General features: G+C 33.8%; 1 protein-coding gene across 2 annotated transcripts in view; it reads right to left on the reverse strand.

Annotated features, from left to right (window-relative positions):
* Positions 1-16397, reverse strand: part of CSMD3 (CUB and Sushi multiple domains 3) — a 1197521-nt gene that overhangs the window by 154798 nt on the left and 1026326 nt on the right. For both annotated transcript variants that reach the window (XM_082433293.1, XM_082433292.1), the window contains one exon: positions 15755-15859. In XM_082433293.1, the coding sequence (XP_082289419.1) occupies positions 15755-15859 (105 nt within the window). The remainder of the gene's footprint in view (positions 1-15754; positions 15860-16397) is intronic.

Raw genomic sequence — 16397 nt, forward strand, 5'->3', positions numbered from 1 at the left:
GCAAGGCCTATCTGTCTAGTATGTGCCATCAGATAATCTACATTGGTTTTTTTCTGAAAACTTCATGAGTGAGTAGGAAAATCAGACAGAGAAAATACTCACTTGCTAGAAGGAATCTCAGCCAAATTTCCTTTTCACAAGACAGAAGAACATCTGCCATGTTTCCTGAAACATTTACTACTTAAAATATTCCTTTAGGAATTTAGAAAGAGTCCACTTTCTTGGTTAAAAGAAAAAAAAAAACCATGAAATCTGTCATTTTTACAGCAAACCTTAATGTCTTTTGCATCTGTCGCTGGTATTCATAGTGTGATTATGAGACTGTTATTTCCCCAATGTGATTACTTCCTTATGTTACCCTGTGGGCAGAACTGTTATATCAGGGGTTGTAAGAAATGAAATACCAAAGATGTGCAGTGAAATAAGTGTCTTCTCAATGGAGGAAAGCTAATATAACTACCTTGTTTATAATACACACACGCACACACACACACACACAATTATTTTTCCCAGTACCCAACTGCTTAAGCATTTTGCTTTTTCTAAATATTGAAACAAATTTTAAAAATTTTTTCTTAAAGTCCTTGTTTATACTCATTTTAAAAATATAGTTTTTTTCTTACAGAGGATATTGTGTTCTTACCTCTCAACCACTGATTTGGGAGGCTTCTGAACACATAAGGAAGTTCTTTAAAATTTTTATGTCTAGTTAATACAATCTGCCTCCACAAGTGGACAGACTCTTGCATTACCACAAAATATTCTTCCACTAAGTGGATATTACCATTTTGAAACAGAAATTAAGGTGCCCTTTCCTCAAATAAGTCAGATTATTTGCAAAAAAGTCATTGTGTTTGGGTATATTCTCTCAAGTTTCTGGAAATAATACACTCAATTTGCAAAGAGTGAAGAGACAGACTTTGAGATTGCCCTGCTGGACACTGTACCAAAACCACAGCTGCTCTACCCAACATTTGATCCACCAAATCCATTGAAACTGCTTTTCAACACGTTATTGACAAAGCAGCTAAAAATGCGTGCCATAGCTAGTTTTATATATTTGTCTTTAAAGACTAGAACAGAGGTTATTAGTCATTTTAATCCTGTAAAGTTCTATGTAAATTTCCTTGTTCAATCTTTCCCCATTCTCTTGCACTTACTCAATATTTTGCAAATACTGTGTTAATGCCCTTATTGATTAGATAATAGATTTGAAAGCATTTAGAATATTCCAAAATTTGTTTAATTAATTAAAGTAACAGTAGGCATTTTTTGGCACCAATTTCTCTACTGTCCACTAAATGTATCTCTTTTTCCTCTCCTCTCTTTATCTGTCCTTCTGTCCTATTTGGGCTCTTTTTTCCCATACTTTCTAACTTTCTTTTTCTCACATAATTCTCTACATTTCTTCATTTCTCTATTTATAGTTCCCATTTTAATTCAGGTTCACTGACTTTATTTAAAAACAACATACAAAACTGGAGTATATTTTTCAGACAATATTACCACATGTAACTATTTAGTGAGGCATTTATTTAATTTCTCCAAAAAGAAAGTTCTTTTCTACCTGTAGAATATTTTAACTTCTTCTAAGTTATAATTTGATAAAAATTAATGTTTTAATATACTTGTATAAGCTCTTTGTAGTACTGGTATTTTTATTATATTTACCTTAATCCAGGGATTATTTTAGAAGTTTGTACCTATTAAAAGAGAGCATTCACTTGGACTGAAAGAATTAGTATTGTTAGAAGGGCCATACTACCAAAAGCGATCTACAGATTTAATGCAACCCCTATCAAATTACCCATGACCTTTTTCACAGAACCGGAACAAATAGTCTTAAAATTTATGTGGAACCACAAAAGACCCTGAATTACCAAAGCAATCCTGAGGAAAAAAAAACAAACCCTTCCCAGACTTCAAACAATATTACAAAACTATAGTAATCAAAATGGCATTGTGTTGGTGCAAAATCAGACGTATATATCAATGGAATAGAATACAGAGCCCAGAAATAAACGCACACACCTGTAGTCAATTAATCTTCAAAAAAGGAGACAAGGATATACAATGGAGAAAAGGCAGTCTCTTCATCAAGTGGTGTTGGGAAAGCTGGACAGCCTCATGTAAATCAATGAAGTTAGAACACTCCCTCACACCATATACAAAAATAAACTCAAAATTGTTTAAAGATCTAAATATAAGATGTGACACCATAAACTCCTAGAAGAGAACATAGGCAAAACATTGTCTGACATAAATCGTAGCAATATTTTCTTTGGTCATATTCCCAAGGCAAAATAAATAAAAGCAAAAATAAACAAATGGGACTCAATCAAACTTATAAGCTTTGTACAGCCAAGGAAACCATAAACAAAATGAAAAGACAACCTATGGATACAATGGGCATCATCAGAAAATCTACAAACAACAAATGCTGGAGAGGGTGTGGAGAAAAGGGAACCTTCTTGCACTGTTGATGGGAATGTAAATTGATACAGCCACTATGGAGAACAGTATGGTGGTTCCTTAAAAAACTAAAAATAGAACTACCATATGATCCAGCAATCCCACTACTGGGCATATACCCAGAGAAAACCATTATTCAAAAAGACACATGCACCCCAGTGTTCATTGCAGCACTATTTACAATATCCAGGTCATGGAAGCAACCTAAATGCCTATCGACAGACGAATGGATAAAGAAGAAGTGGTACATATATACAATGGAATATTACTCAGCCATAAAAAGGAACGAAATTGGGTCATTTGTTGAGACGTGGGTGGACCTAGAGACTGTCATATATAGTGAAGTAAGTCAGAAAGAGAAAAACAAATATCGTATATTAATGCATATATGTGGAACCTAGAAAAATGGTACAGATGAACCAGTTTGCAGGGCAGAAATTGAGACACAGATGTAGAGAACAAATGTATGGACACCCAGGGGGGAAAGTGGCAGGGGGTGGTGGTGGTGGTGTGATGAATTGGGCCATTGAGATTGACATGTATACACTGATGTGGATAAAACTGATGACTAATAAGAAACTGCTGTATAAAAAAATAAATAAAATAAAATTCAAAAATTCAAATAAAAACCAAAAAAAAAAAAAAGAAAAGACAACCTATGGAATGGGAAAAAATATTTGCAAACAATGCTACTGACAAGGGATTAATTTCCAAAATATACAAATAGCTCATATAACTCATTATCAAAAAAAAAAAAAAAACCCAAAAAACTCAATCAAATAATTGACTCAAGACCTAAATAGACATTCCAAAGAATTCATACAGATGGCCAACAGGCATATGAAAAGATGCTCAACATCGTTAATTATTAGAGAAATACAAATCAAAACTACAATGAAGTATCACCTCACACTGGTCAAAATGGCCATCATCAAAAAGTCTACAAATAATAAATTCTGGAGAGGGTATGGAGAAAAGGGAACCCTCTTACACTGTTGGTGGGAATGTAAATTGATACAGCCACTATGGAGAACAGTATGGAGGTTCCTTAAAAAACTAAAAATAGAACTACCATATGATCCAGCAATCCCACTCCTGGGCATATATCTGGAAAAGACAAAAACTCTAATTCTAAAAGATACATGTACCCCAATGTTCATAGCAGCACTATTTTCAATAGCCAAGATATGAAGCAACCGAAATGTCCACTGACAGATGAATGGATAAAAATGTCTCATATACAATGGAATACTACTCAGCCATAAAAAAGAATAAAATATTGCCATTTGCAGCAACATGGATGGACCTAGAGATTATCATACTGAGTGAAGTAAGACAGACAAAGACAACTATCATATGATATCACTTGTATGTGGACTTAAAAAAATAACACAAATGATCTTATTTACAAAACAGAAACAGACTCACAGACATAGAAAACAAACTTTTGGTTACCAAAGGGGAAATGAGTTGTGGGAGGGATAAATTAGGAGTATGGGATTAACAGATACACACCCCTATACATAAAATATATAAACAACAAGGATTTACTATATAGCACAGGGAACTATATTCAATATCTTGTAACAACCTATAGTAGAAAAGAATCTGAAATAAATATATATATATGTAAAACTGAATAACTTTGCTGTACATCTGAAACTAACACAGTATTGCAAATCAACTGTACTTCAATTTAAAAAAAACGTGAGCATTCAGCAAATGTTTTGATGGCTTAGTTAAGGCCTCTCAACACAATGTTTAAAAAAAGTGGTGATCATCTTATCATCTTCTAAGAGGATTCCACTTTGTGGTTTTTGAAAAATATAGTTAGTACTGTCCTTAGATTGCCTAAATCCAACGCCTAGTTTTTTGCTTGTTTTTCTCTTGGGTAGAGAATCCAGATATCTAATAATTCTTAAGAAGTATCCGGGGACCAGTTTGAAACTAAAGCATCATTTTGTGAACATTTACTTTAGATTATGTGAATTCATTCCTAACAAATTAAATGCCAGTCCCTATGAGTAGCCTCTAGATCATTAGGAGAGTTGGTAGTCTTATTATTTAAAGCAACTGTTCGTAAGATACATTGATACACCATTTGTTCTTATGCTCATGCGTTACCAATGTAAGTTCTTCCCCACATTTTTAAGTAGTATTCAGATAACTAATTTAGAAAATATTAGCATTCCCTGATTGCTCATTTTACAGAAATATCTAGTTGTAACATAGTTGGACAATAATCACAAATATAGGGAAAAAACACATTTCACGTAATAAAGTTTACACTTGATTAGGACAGAGATTTATCTCATTCATCTTCCAATCCCTCTACAGTTCTAATCAGACTTTCATTGACATGGTTAGGTACTCAACTTTACTTTTAAAATTAAATATCATAATTAAATATGCTTAAATTGTATATTTCTAGTATATTTTGCCTACTCTGTCAAAGATGTTATCTTCTAAGACCTAAAATTGAGAGATTTAAATCCACTAGTCACTGTTTTCCCTTAAGAGTAGCAAACTCTCAATCCTTTGTTCTAGGAGGCAAGCTACTAGGTATTATTAACACCTATTATTTGTTAAGATATGGCTTAATTTCCTTCATTTATTGATATAAATAAGAGGTTCTAACCAAAAGAACAGTTTGAAAAATATTATAGATAACTGGATAAATAATTCCATTAAACTGTAATGTCCCTATACTGTTTACCTTATACAAATAAAGGACCTTTTTGGCATTCAACAAAATATTTTATATTAGAAATTTGAAAGTTATATAAAATAGACTAAAAATATTTCTTCAATTTCTTTGTTATGATAATTTAATAGTTTGTATCATGAATAACTGTCAAAACATATGCTGCTTTTGAAATGCATCACCTATAATGATGTCAAATTTCTGATTATGACATTCCATACCTTTCAGGAGTAGTCCTGCCTATATAAGCAGCCACAGTTCCTGGTGCTGTCACAAACCTTATGCACCAGCCTACTGAACTAGTTGCAATCCTTGTAACGTGCCATGTATCATAGCTCTGTCTAAACCTGAAGTTTGCATGTTAAAAATATCCACTCTTCCTTGTTTAACTGTAAAACTCCTGGTTATTTGTTAAGATTCAGCCAAAGTGTCACCTACTATTTGAAGTATTTCCTGAACTTCTTAAATGCAGCTGATTTCTTATTGCTTTCATGCACTCTACCGTAAATATCTCTATTCCTGTATTCATAGCACTGTATTATTGCTTATCTCTGTCTCTTCTACTAGACTGTGACCTCCTCAAAAATGATACTGTGACATATTTATCTTTGCACTTTCCATATGGAGCATTGTGCCTATTATATAGTAGGCATTCAAAAATATTTATTGGTTGAATAAAAAATGAATGAATGAAACTTTTTGTACTTATTTGTCACCTATTTACACCACAATGATACATTTACTATATCTGAGGTTAGCAATAGCTGGAAAACGAACCTCAACATAAAACAAAAATAATAGTCAAAAATCAATTAATTACTATTTATTTAGTACATGCCCATCGTTGTTGTAGCCTCTGTTCGTTTCCACAGGGCATTTCTTTTCTATCAGATCTTCCTGTGTAAGTAATGATGTTACAATGATGGATTGAGTGGCCTGGACAAAGTGATATTGAGGAGATAGTACTCAATGGAATACCTTCAGAAAGCAGAAACCAACAGAATTATAAAATGTGTACAGACCAACGTGCTAAATTCCTCTATGAACACTAGCATAGGTGTAGGTATACTGATGTCAATGATATATATCAACATTACATATTTGTTACCTTTTGCTTCTAGGTGTTCTGTCACTTATTCTTTACTCAGCCAACAAATGTGTTGTGAATGCATTATAAGATTCAAGGACTGGTCTCAGTGCAAGAGACAAAAGGATATCCTAAGTGGACATGGTCCTGTACTAATGGCCAATCCTGTCTTCCTGGAGCTTACATTCTAGGGAAACAGTAAATAAACCCCAAATTTCCAAAATAATCACCCAATTACACTTGTGATAATTTTATGTAGCAAAAAACACACTGTCTCATATATGTATTTAATTAGAGTATGTAAGCCTTTTTTGTGTTTGAAAGTTTTCTAGGAAGTTGGGAGACAAATATATATTTTCTATGCCAACAAGAAAAGCCACTTACTCCAATTTCAGTTTTAAAATTTCTTCAGGATCCAGTTCTTTTTATCACAATTTGAAAATACTTGTAATGAAACAGGAGTCACTACAATTGATACCACAGAAATTCAAATGATAGTAAGAGACTACTATGAACAACTGGACACCAACAAATTAGATAACCTAAAAAAAAATGGGTAAACTTATAAAATCATATAACCTACCACGACTAATTCATGAATAAATAGAAAGTCTGAATAGACCACTAATGAATAAGGATATTGACTCAATAATCAAAAACCTCCCAACAAAGAAAAGCCCAGGACCAGATGACTTCAGGGGTGAATTCTACCAAACATTTAAAGAATTAACACTGAATCTACTCAAACTTTTCCAAAACACTGAAGGGGGAACAGTCACAAATTCACTTCATGAGTCCAGCATCACCCTGATAACATAGCCAAAGGCACTACAAGAAAACTGTAGGACAATATGCCTGATGAATATAGTTGCAAAGATCCACAGCAAAATACTAGCAAACCAAATTAAACAGCACATCAAAAGGACCATACACCATGACCAAGTGGAATTTATTCCTGGGATACAAAGACGATTCAATCAGTAAACATGATACACCAATTAGCAGAATGAAGGATAAAAACATATGACCATCTCAATAGATGCAGAAAAAAGAATTTGACAAAATACAAAATTCTTTCATAATAAAAACTCTCAAAAATTACATATAGAAGAATGTACCTCAAAATAATACAGGCCATATATGAAAATCCCACAACTATCATCACATTCAACAGTAAAAAACTGAAAGCTTTTCATCTAAGATCAGGAGCAAGGTAAGGATGCCGACTTGTAACACTTCTACTAACATAATAGTGGAATCATATACAAAGAAATTAGGTGAGAAAAAGTCATAAAAAGCATGCAAATCAGAAAGTAAAAATTAAAGGTAGCTGTTTGAAGATGACATGATCATAAGATGTAGAAAACCCTAACTTCAAAGGAATACTGTTAGTACTAATAAATGAATTATGTTAAGTTTCTGGATACAAAATCAACACACAGAAATCAGTCATAATTGATACACTGACACTAACATCAAACTATTCTGAAAGGAAAATTTTAAAATGTTCCCTGGGACTTACCTGGTGGGGCAATGGTTAAGAATCCACCTGCCAATGCAGGGGCAACTGGTTTGATCCCTGGTCCGGGAAGATCCTACATGCTGCAGAGCAACTAAGCCCGTGCACCACAACTACTGAGCCTGCACTCTAGAGCCCGTGAGCCACAACTACTGAGCCTGCATGCCACAACTACTGAAGCCCACGCACCTAGAGCCTGTGCTCCACAACAAGAGAAGCCACTGCAATGAGAAGCCCATGCACTGCAACGAACAGTAGCCCCCGGTTGCCACAACTAGAGAAAACCCCCATGCAGCAATGAAGATCCAACCCAGCCAAAAATAAATAAGTAAACAAATACATTTATAATAAATAAATAAATAAAATGTTCCCATTTACGGTAGCACTAGAAAGAATAAAATACTTAGGAAAACACTTAGCCAAGGAGGAGAAAGGCTTTTACTCTGAAAACTACAGACTATTCATGAAAGAAATTTTAAAAGATACAAATAAGTGTAAAGATATTCTGTGTTCACGAATTAGAAGGCTTAATATTGTTTAAATATGAGCTACAGATTCAATGCAATTTCTATCAAAATCTCAATGGTGTTTTTTACTGAATTAGATAAACCTAAAATTCATAAGGAAACTCAAAAGATCCAAAATAGCCAAATCAATGTTGAAAAAGATGAACAAAGTGATATCACACTTCATGATATCAAAATATAGCTACAAAAGCTACAATAATTAAAACAGTATGGTGCTGGCATAAATATAGACATATAGATGAATGGAACAGAGGAGTGAGTCCAAAAATAAACCCCCACACAGTTAACTTATCTTTGACAAGGGTGCAAAAATATACAATGGGGAAAGGATAATCTCTTCAACAAATGATGCTGGGAAAACTGGATATCCATAAGCAAAATAATGAAATTAGAAACTTATCTTACTTCATATATAAAATTAATTCAAAATGAATTAAAAACTTAAAAATAAGAACTGAAAATGTAAAATTCCTAGAAGAAAACAGGAAAAAGGCATTGTGATATTGGTCCTGGCAATGATTTCTTGGATATGACATTAAAGCACAGGGCAACAAAAGCAAAAATTAAAAAGTGGACTACATCAAACTAAAATGCTGCTGCACAGCAAACAATCAGCAGAGTTAAAAAGTCACCTAAAGAATGGGAGAAAATATTTTCAAACTGCATATATAATACAGTGTTAATATCCAAAATACATAATGAACTCCTACAACTTGATAAAAAAAAAAAATAATCCAATCAAAAATGGTAAGAGGGCTTCCCTGGTGGCGCAGTGGTTGAGAATCTGCCTGTCAATGCAGGGGACACGGGTTCGAGCCCTGGTCTGGGAAGATCCCACATGCCGCGGAGCAACTGGGCCTGTGAGCCACAACTACTGAGCCTGAGCGTCTGGAGCCTCTGCTCTGCAACAAGAGAGGCCGCGATAGTGAGAGGCCCATGCACCGCGATGAAGAGTGGCCCCCACTCGCCGCAACTGGAGAAAGCCCTCACACAGAAACGAAGACCCAACACAGCCAAAAATAAAAAAACATAATAAATAAATAATAAATAAAAATTTAAAAAAAAAATGGTAAGAAATGGGCAAAGGACTTGAATAGACATTTCTCCAAAGATGACATACAAATGTCCAACAGGGATAGGAAAAGATTCTCAACATCTCTAATCTTTAGGGAAATGCAACTCAAAACCACAATGAGATATCACCTCACACCTAATTAGGATAGCTGTTGTCAAAAAAAAAAGAGGAGTGATGTCAGCAAGATGGCCTAATATGTTTCTCATTCTCATTCACATTCTTTCCTCAGCAACAACAATATGGCAATCATCCATGGACAAGAGTGCCTGTGGGATATGTGGGAATACAGGTAGGAGATTAGGAAACCCCAGTTCAGTGCAAGAAAAAGGAGAGCCATTTTGAAAAGAGTCATTTGAGTCAGACCCAGGTGGCTAACTCAGAAATAATTCCAAAGCCCTGATAACTTAGCAACACCCCATTTGCTTTTGGTTCTCTCACCAGTACCATACGCCAAGAGACCCAGGAGGACTCTCACTTACCCGTTCATCAGGCAATAGGCTTACAGACCTTGGTCCTGGCTGTGGACCCTAAAGTTCTCCTTGAGTTAGCTCCATCCCCTCTCAAGCCATGGTCTGGGAGCCTCTGAAGAACACTGATTGCACAATCACCCATGAAGGAGAGACTCTTGTGGAAGTAAAGGAGTCCAGCAGAGAAGTTCCAGCACATCATTAGAGCAAAAATTCAAGATTGGACACGCAGTAGGAGGAACAGCTTGACTTTACCTGCTCCACCCTTCCCCCAAGGGAACAGGGTTTGGTGCCAAGAGATCCCTTTTTGACCCATGACTTCTCCTGTGGGGGAAGTAAGAGTCTGTGAGTGCATGCCTGACTTCCCCAGCTGTGTGGGATGCTACCAAATAGGAAAGAGGCTCATTTTTCTCTCACCTCAACCTGAGTACTGAGTTATGACATGCACTGTGAATAACTGGAAAAGTGAAGCCAGGGCTCAGAAAGGGACATATCAAGGGGATATGGATCTTATTAAACAATTCAGGGACTCCATCAGGAGGCACACCCATGAGCCAGTGGGGACACCTTGCCTATGGATCCCTCTAGCTGGACCATGGGCAAGCTTTTGCAGATGGCTGGTGAGCATTCACAGAAATCTGGCCTGATTCTGTGGATCTGGAAAAGACTACAAAATTGAGCATTTATCACTACCCTTGGGAAAGCAAAAGGGAGGTTGTAAGCACATGTCCTGGCTCTACAGGATTGAGAGAAGTCATACAAGCTTAAGAATTCTGCCACAAGAGAGAGCAAGAAGTGTGGAGCATGCATATCCATAGAAGGTATAAAAAACCTTCAGAATCCCTAGCAGGTCTCAGGAAAGGTACTTCTCTCCTGAAGTCAGCCAGGAGAGTAACCAACCCCAAAGACATGGCGATCTGTAATTTACCCAGAAAGGAATTCAAAATTTTTAGGAAGCTGAAGGAGCTACAAGAAAACACAAAAATTAATTGATCAAAACCAGGAAAACAATACATGATCAAAATGAGAAGTTTAACAGAGATAGAAATTATAAAAAAGGATCAAACAGAAATTCTTGAGCTGAAAAATGCACCTAATGAATAAAAAATGCAAAAGAGAGCTCAAGTAGAAGAATCTGTGAATTAGAAGAGAGGATGCTTGAAATTCATGTAATCAGAGGAGAAAATGAGAAGAAAAATTTAAAGAGTGAAGAAAGCCTAAATGATCTATGAAATATTATCAAAAGAAAAGAATCTCTGAATTACTGGACTACCAGAAGGAGAAAAGAGAAAGATGGGAATAGAAAGCTTATTAAAGAAATAGTGGCTGAGAACTTCCCAAATCTGGGGAGAGATCTGAACAGTCATGTTCATAAAAGTCATGGGTCCCCAAACAAACTCAGCTTAGAGAGATCTTCTACAATATGAATTACAATAAAACTGTAGAAAATCAGTGACAACTAGAGAATCTTAAAAGTAGTAAGAGAAAAAAAAATGTAGTAAGAGAAAAAAAGCTTGTAACTTACAAGGGAACTTGCATAAGGTTTTCAGCAACTCTCTCTGGAGAAACCTTACATGCATGGACAGAGAGGGATGTTATATTCAAAGTGCTGAAAGAATAACACTGCCAAGCAAAAACATTCTATACAGCAAAGCAGTTCACCAGAGGACTTCAGAGGAAGGCAAGATAAAGATGTTCCCAGACAAACAAAAGCTGAGGGAGTTCATCACTACTAGACATGCCTTACAAAAAATACTGAAAGGAGTTCTTCAAGCTGAAATGAAAGGACACTAATTAATAACATGAAAACATGAAAATGTACAACACACTGGTAAAGGTAAGTATATATTCAAATTCAGAATACTCTAATACTATGGGGGTGGATTAACCATTTAACTCTAGCATAAAAGTTAAAGGACAAAAGTTTTAAAAATAACTATAGCTACAATAATTTGTTAATAAATACAAAATATTGAAGAGGTAAACTGTGACATCAAAAACATAAAAGTGAAGTAAAAGGGAATATAACAATCATAAATATATATGCACCGAACATCAGAGCAACCAAATATATTAAGCAAATGTTAACAGTTCTGTATGGAGACATAGACAATACAATAATAGTAGGGGACTTCAATACCCCACTTTCAACAACAGATAGATCATCCAGACATAAAATCATTAAGAAAACATTGAATTGGAACTATACTTTAGACCACATAGACCGAAGAGACATATACAAAGCATTCCTTCCAAAGTAGCAGATTGCAAGTTCTTCTCAAGTTCAAACAGAATATTCTACATGATAGATCACACACATTATGTCACAAAAAAAGTCTTATCAAATTTAAGATTGAAATCATATCAAACATCTCTTTTGACCACAATGGCATGAAAATAGAAATCAGTAACAGGAGGAAAACTGGAAAATCCATAACTATTTGAAATTAAACAATACACTCCTGAACAACCAATGAGTCAAAGAAGAAATCAAAATATATCTTGAAAGAAACAAAATCAGAAATGCAATATACCCAAACTTATGGGATGCAACAAAAGCCATTCTGAGAGGGAATTTTATAGCAATAAATGCCTGCATTAAGAAAAAAGAAAGATCTCAAAAAAAAAAAAAAGCTAAATTTACAACTCAAGGAACTAGAAAAAGAATACACTAAACCAAAAGTTAGCAAAATGAAGAAAATAACCATTATCGAAGCAGAAATAAAATAGAAGAATATAAAAACAATAGAAAAGACCAAAGAAACAAGGAGCTGGTTTTTAAAACATAAACAAAATTTAGAAAACTTTAAATAGATTTTAAAAAAGAGAGAAAGAGAACTCAAATAAATAAAATCAGAAATGAAAGAGAGGGCGTTACACTGATACCACAGAAATACAATGGATCATAAGAGACTGCTATGAACAATTACACACCAACAAATTAGATAACCTAGAAGAAATGGATAAATTCCAAGAAACATACAGCCTACCAAGACATAATAAAGGCCACATATGAAAAACCCACAGCTAACATCACACTCAATGGTGAAAGGTTAAACGCTTTTCATCTATGATTAAGAACAAGACTAAGGGTGACCACTCTCATGACTCCTATTCAACATAGTACTGGAAGTCCTAGTCAGAGCAATTAGGCAAGAAGAAGAAATGAAAGGCTTCCAAATAGAAAAGTAAAAGTAAAATTGTCTATTTTGGAAGATGATATGATCTTATATAGAGAAAAATCCTAAAGATGCCACCAAAAAATGTTAGAATAAATCAATTTAAAAAAATGCAGCATATGAAATCAACATAAAGAAATCAGTTGTGATACTATGCAATAACCACAAAATATCTAAAAAAGAAAGAAAGAAAACAATTCCATTTATAATAGCATTGGAAAAAAATAGTAAAATAGGAACAAATTTCACCAAGGTGGTAAAACATCTGTACAATAAAACTCATAAGACATTGATGAAAAAAAATCTGTAGAATACACAAATAAATGGGAAAATATTCCATATTCATTAATAGGAAGAACTAATATTGCCAAACTGTCCATACTACCCAAAGCCACCTATAGATGTGGAAATGAATATCGGTACAGCCACTATGGACAACAGTATGGAGGTTCTTCAAAAAATTAAAAATAGAACTATCATATGATCCAGCAATCCCACTTCTTAGTATATATTCAAAGGAAATGAAATCAGGATCTCAAAGAGGTATCTACACTACATGTTCATTGCAGCATTATTTGTAATAGCCAAGATATGAAAACAACCTAAGTGTCTTTCTACAGATGAGTAAAAAAAAAGATGTGGTACATATATACAATGAAATATTATCCAACCATGTAAAAGAAGGAAATCCTGCCATTTGCAATAACAAAAATGACCTCCAGGTTATTATGCTAAGTGAAATAACTCAGAGGAAGCAAATATCATATGATCTCAGTTACATGTAGAATCTAAAAAAGACAAACTATTAGAAACAATGAGTAGAATGGTGGTTGTCAGTGGCTGGGATTGGGAGAAATGGGGAGATGTGAATCAAAGGGTACAAACTTCCAGTTATAAGATGAATAGTTCTGGGGATCCAATGTACAGCATGGTGACTATAGTTAATGATATTGAATCATTCAAAGTTACTAGGAGACTAGATCTTAAATGTTCTCATCACAGAAAACGAAAGGTGATTATGTGAAGTAATGGAAGTATTAACTATCCCTATTGTGGTAATCATTTTGCAATAGATACATGTATCAAATCAACACATCATATATTTTATTTATTTATTTATTTATTTATTTATTTATTTATTTATTTATTTGAAGTATAGTTGATTTACAGTGTTGTATAACATTGGGGTGCATGCATCTTTCTGAACTTTAGTTTTCTTTGGATATATGAGGAGTGGGACTGCTGGATTATATGGCAACTCTATTTTTAGTTTTTTGAGGAGCCTCCATACTGTTTTCCATAGTGGCTGCACCAATTTACATTCTGAACAACTCACATTGTATATTTTAAACTTACACAATGTTATATGTTAGTTAAATCTCAACAAGCTGGAAAACTAAAACATTTGCATCATATTCATAAAAGAGACTCTTTTATAGTTTTATACTGAGACAAGTATTGGAACCTATGGTACACTCCACAAAAAGTAGATGGAATAATTTAAATGGCGCTGTGATTACCTGGTTTTTAAAGATTTGGTAATATTTCTGTGTGAAGCCTTTTGGACCAGGTATTTTTTTTTTTTTGTATTTTAATAACTATTGTCTATATTGGTCCTATGATAATTGGTCTATTTAGAATATCCGTCTTTACTAGTATCAATTTTGGTAAATTTCATAATGCTTTTTTGTTTATTTCTTCTTATAGTTCATGCTGATTTACTTTAAGAATTGTTGTTGTTATGTCATTTGGTGCAAAAATACTCAAAACTGGAGTTTTTGTTATGATTTGTACTTTCCACGATAACTATAAAATGCTCTTATTTATCTTAAAAAGAAAATGGTAAGTGTTGGTGAGAATACGGAGAAATTGGAACCTTTATACATCGTTGGTTGGAAGGTAAAATGGTATAGACACTGTGGAAAACACTATAGAGGTTCCTCAAAAAATTAAAAGTAGATCTACCTTATGATCTAGCAATCCCATTTCTGGGTATATTTGCAAAAGAAATCAGAATCTCAAAGAGATATCTGCACTCCCATGTTCACTGCAGCATTATTCACAATAGCTAAGATATGGAAACAACCTAAACGTCCATCAAGGGAGGAATGGATAAAGAAAATACATTACATACATACAATGGAATATTATTCAGTCTTAAAAAGGAGAAAAAAATTCTGTCGTATGTGACAACATTGGTGCACTTGGTGGACATTATGCTAAGTGAAATAAGCCAGACACAGAAGGACAAATACTACATGATATCACTTATATGAAGTATCTAGAATAGTCAAACTCATAGAAATATAAAGTAGAATGTTGGTTTCCAGAGGCTGAGAGGAGGGAGAAATGCGGAGTTGCTGTTCAATGGGTATAAAGTTTCAGTTATGCAAGATGGATAAGCTCTAGAGATCTGCTGTACAACACTGCACCTATAGTTAACACTACTGTATTGTGCACTTAAAACTTTTGTTAAGAGGGTAAATCTTATCTTAAATGTACTTACACTTAAAAAAAAAAAAAGAAAATGTAAATTCTAATGAAAATAATCAGAACTTTATACATATAATTTTGTAGTTGAAGAAACTCTTCAAAATCTTAAGAAAGTAAGCCCAAATGTTCTCTTTTGACAAAGTCCATTAACTTTCTATATTCAGAAAAGTAATATTTAAAATTAATATAAATTTCTTAATTTTCCTGAATAGCACATGATATTATATTTACCTGTGTATTCAAGGTGAAATCCTGCAGCAGAAACACTGATGTCTGATTGAAAATTTAGATATAGATTATTAGATGTACTATTCAAAAGATGGGGTATTGTTGTTCCTGAAACGATAATTGAAAAAGTAGTTCAGTGATCACATAATAAGTATTATAATAAAACTAAGTTAACTATTAGACAATGAGTTATCACTGAAATTATATATTAGTAAAGTGTTCTACAAAATTTTTAAATAAAAATATTTCTCACATATTTGTCTTTCATATTACTGTTCTTGACTATCTCCAAGGAGACAGACCTTTGAGAGCACATTAAATTGCTCCCTAAAAATAGGTAGGAGCAAAAAAAAAAGAAAGCTGGTGAAAATCAAAGCAGTAAATTTTACTAGTCACCTAAAATAAATATTTTGAATTTCATGTGGATTTCAATAGTTCATGTACAAGCTAATAATAAACTTAGTTTTAAAGTCTGCATGCGATTTTTATGGTATAATAACAAAATTTTGTATGGGCTTAAAGATATATTCATTTATTGGCCTTTATTATGATAGTTAAATATATACATTTATGTTCTATACCAGGTCAAGTATCTTGATGTGTCTTACACCCTGACAGCAAAGCTGGTAGTTAGCATTCAAAAAGA

This window comes from Balaenoptera physalus, assembly GCF_965194825.1.
Source record: "Balaenoptera physalus genome assembly, chromosome: 17".
NCBI lineage: Eukaryota > Metazoa > Chordata > Mammalia > Artiodactyla > Balaenopteridae > Balaenoptera > Balaenoptera physalus.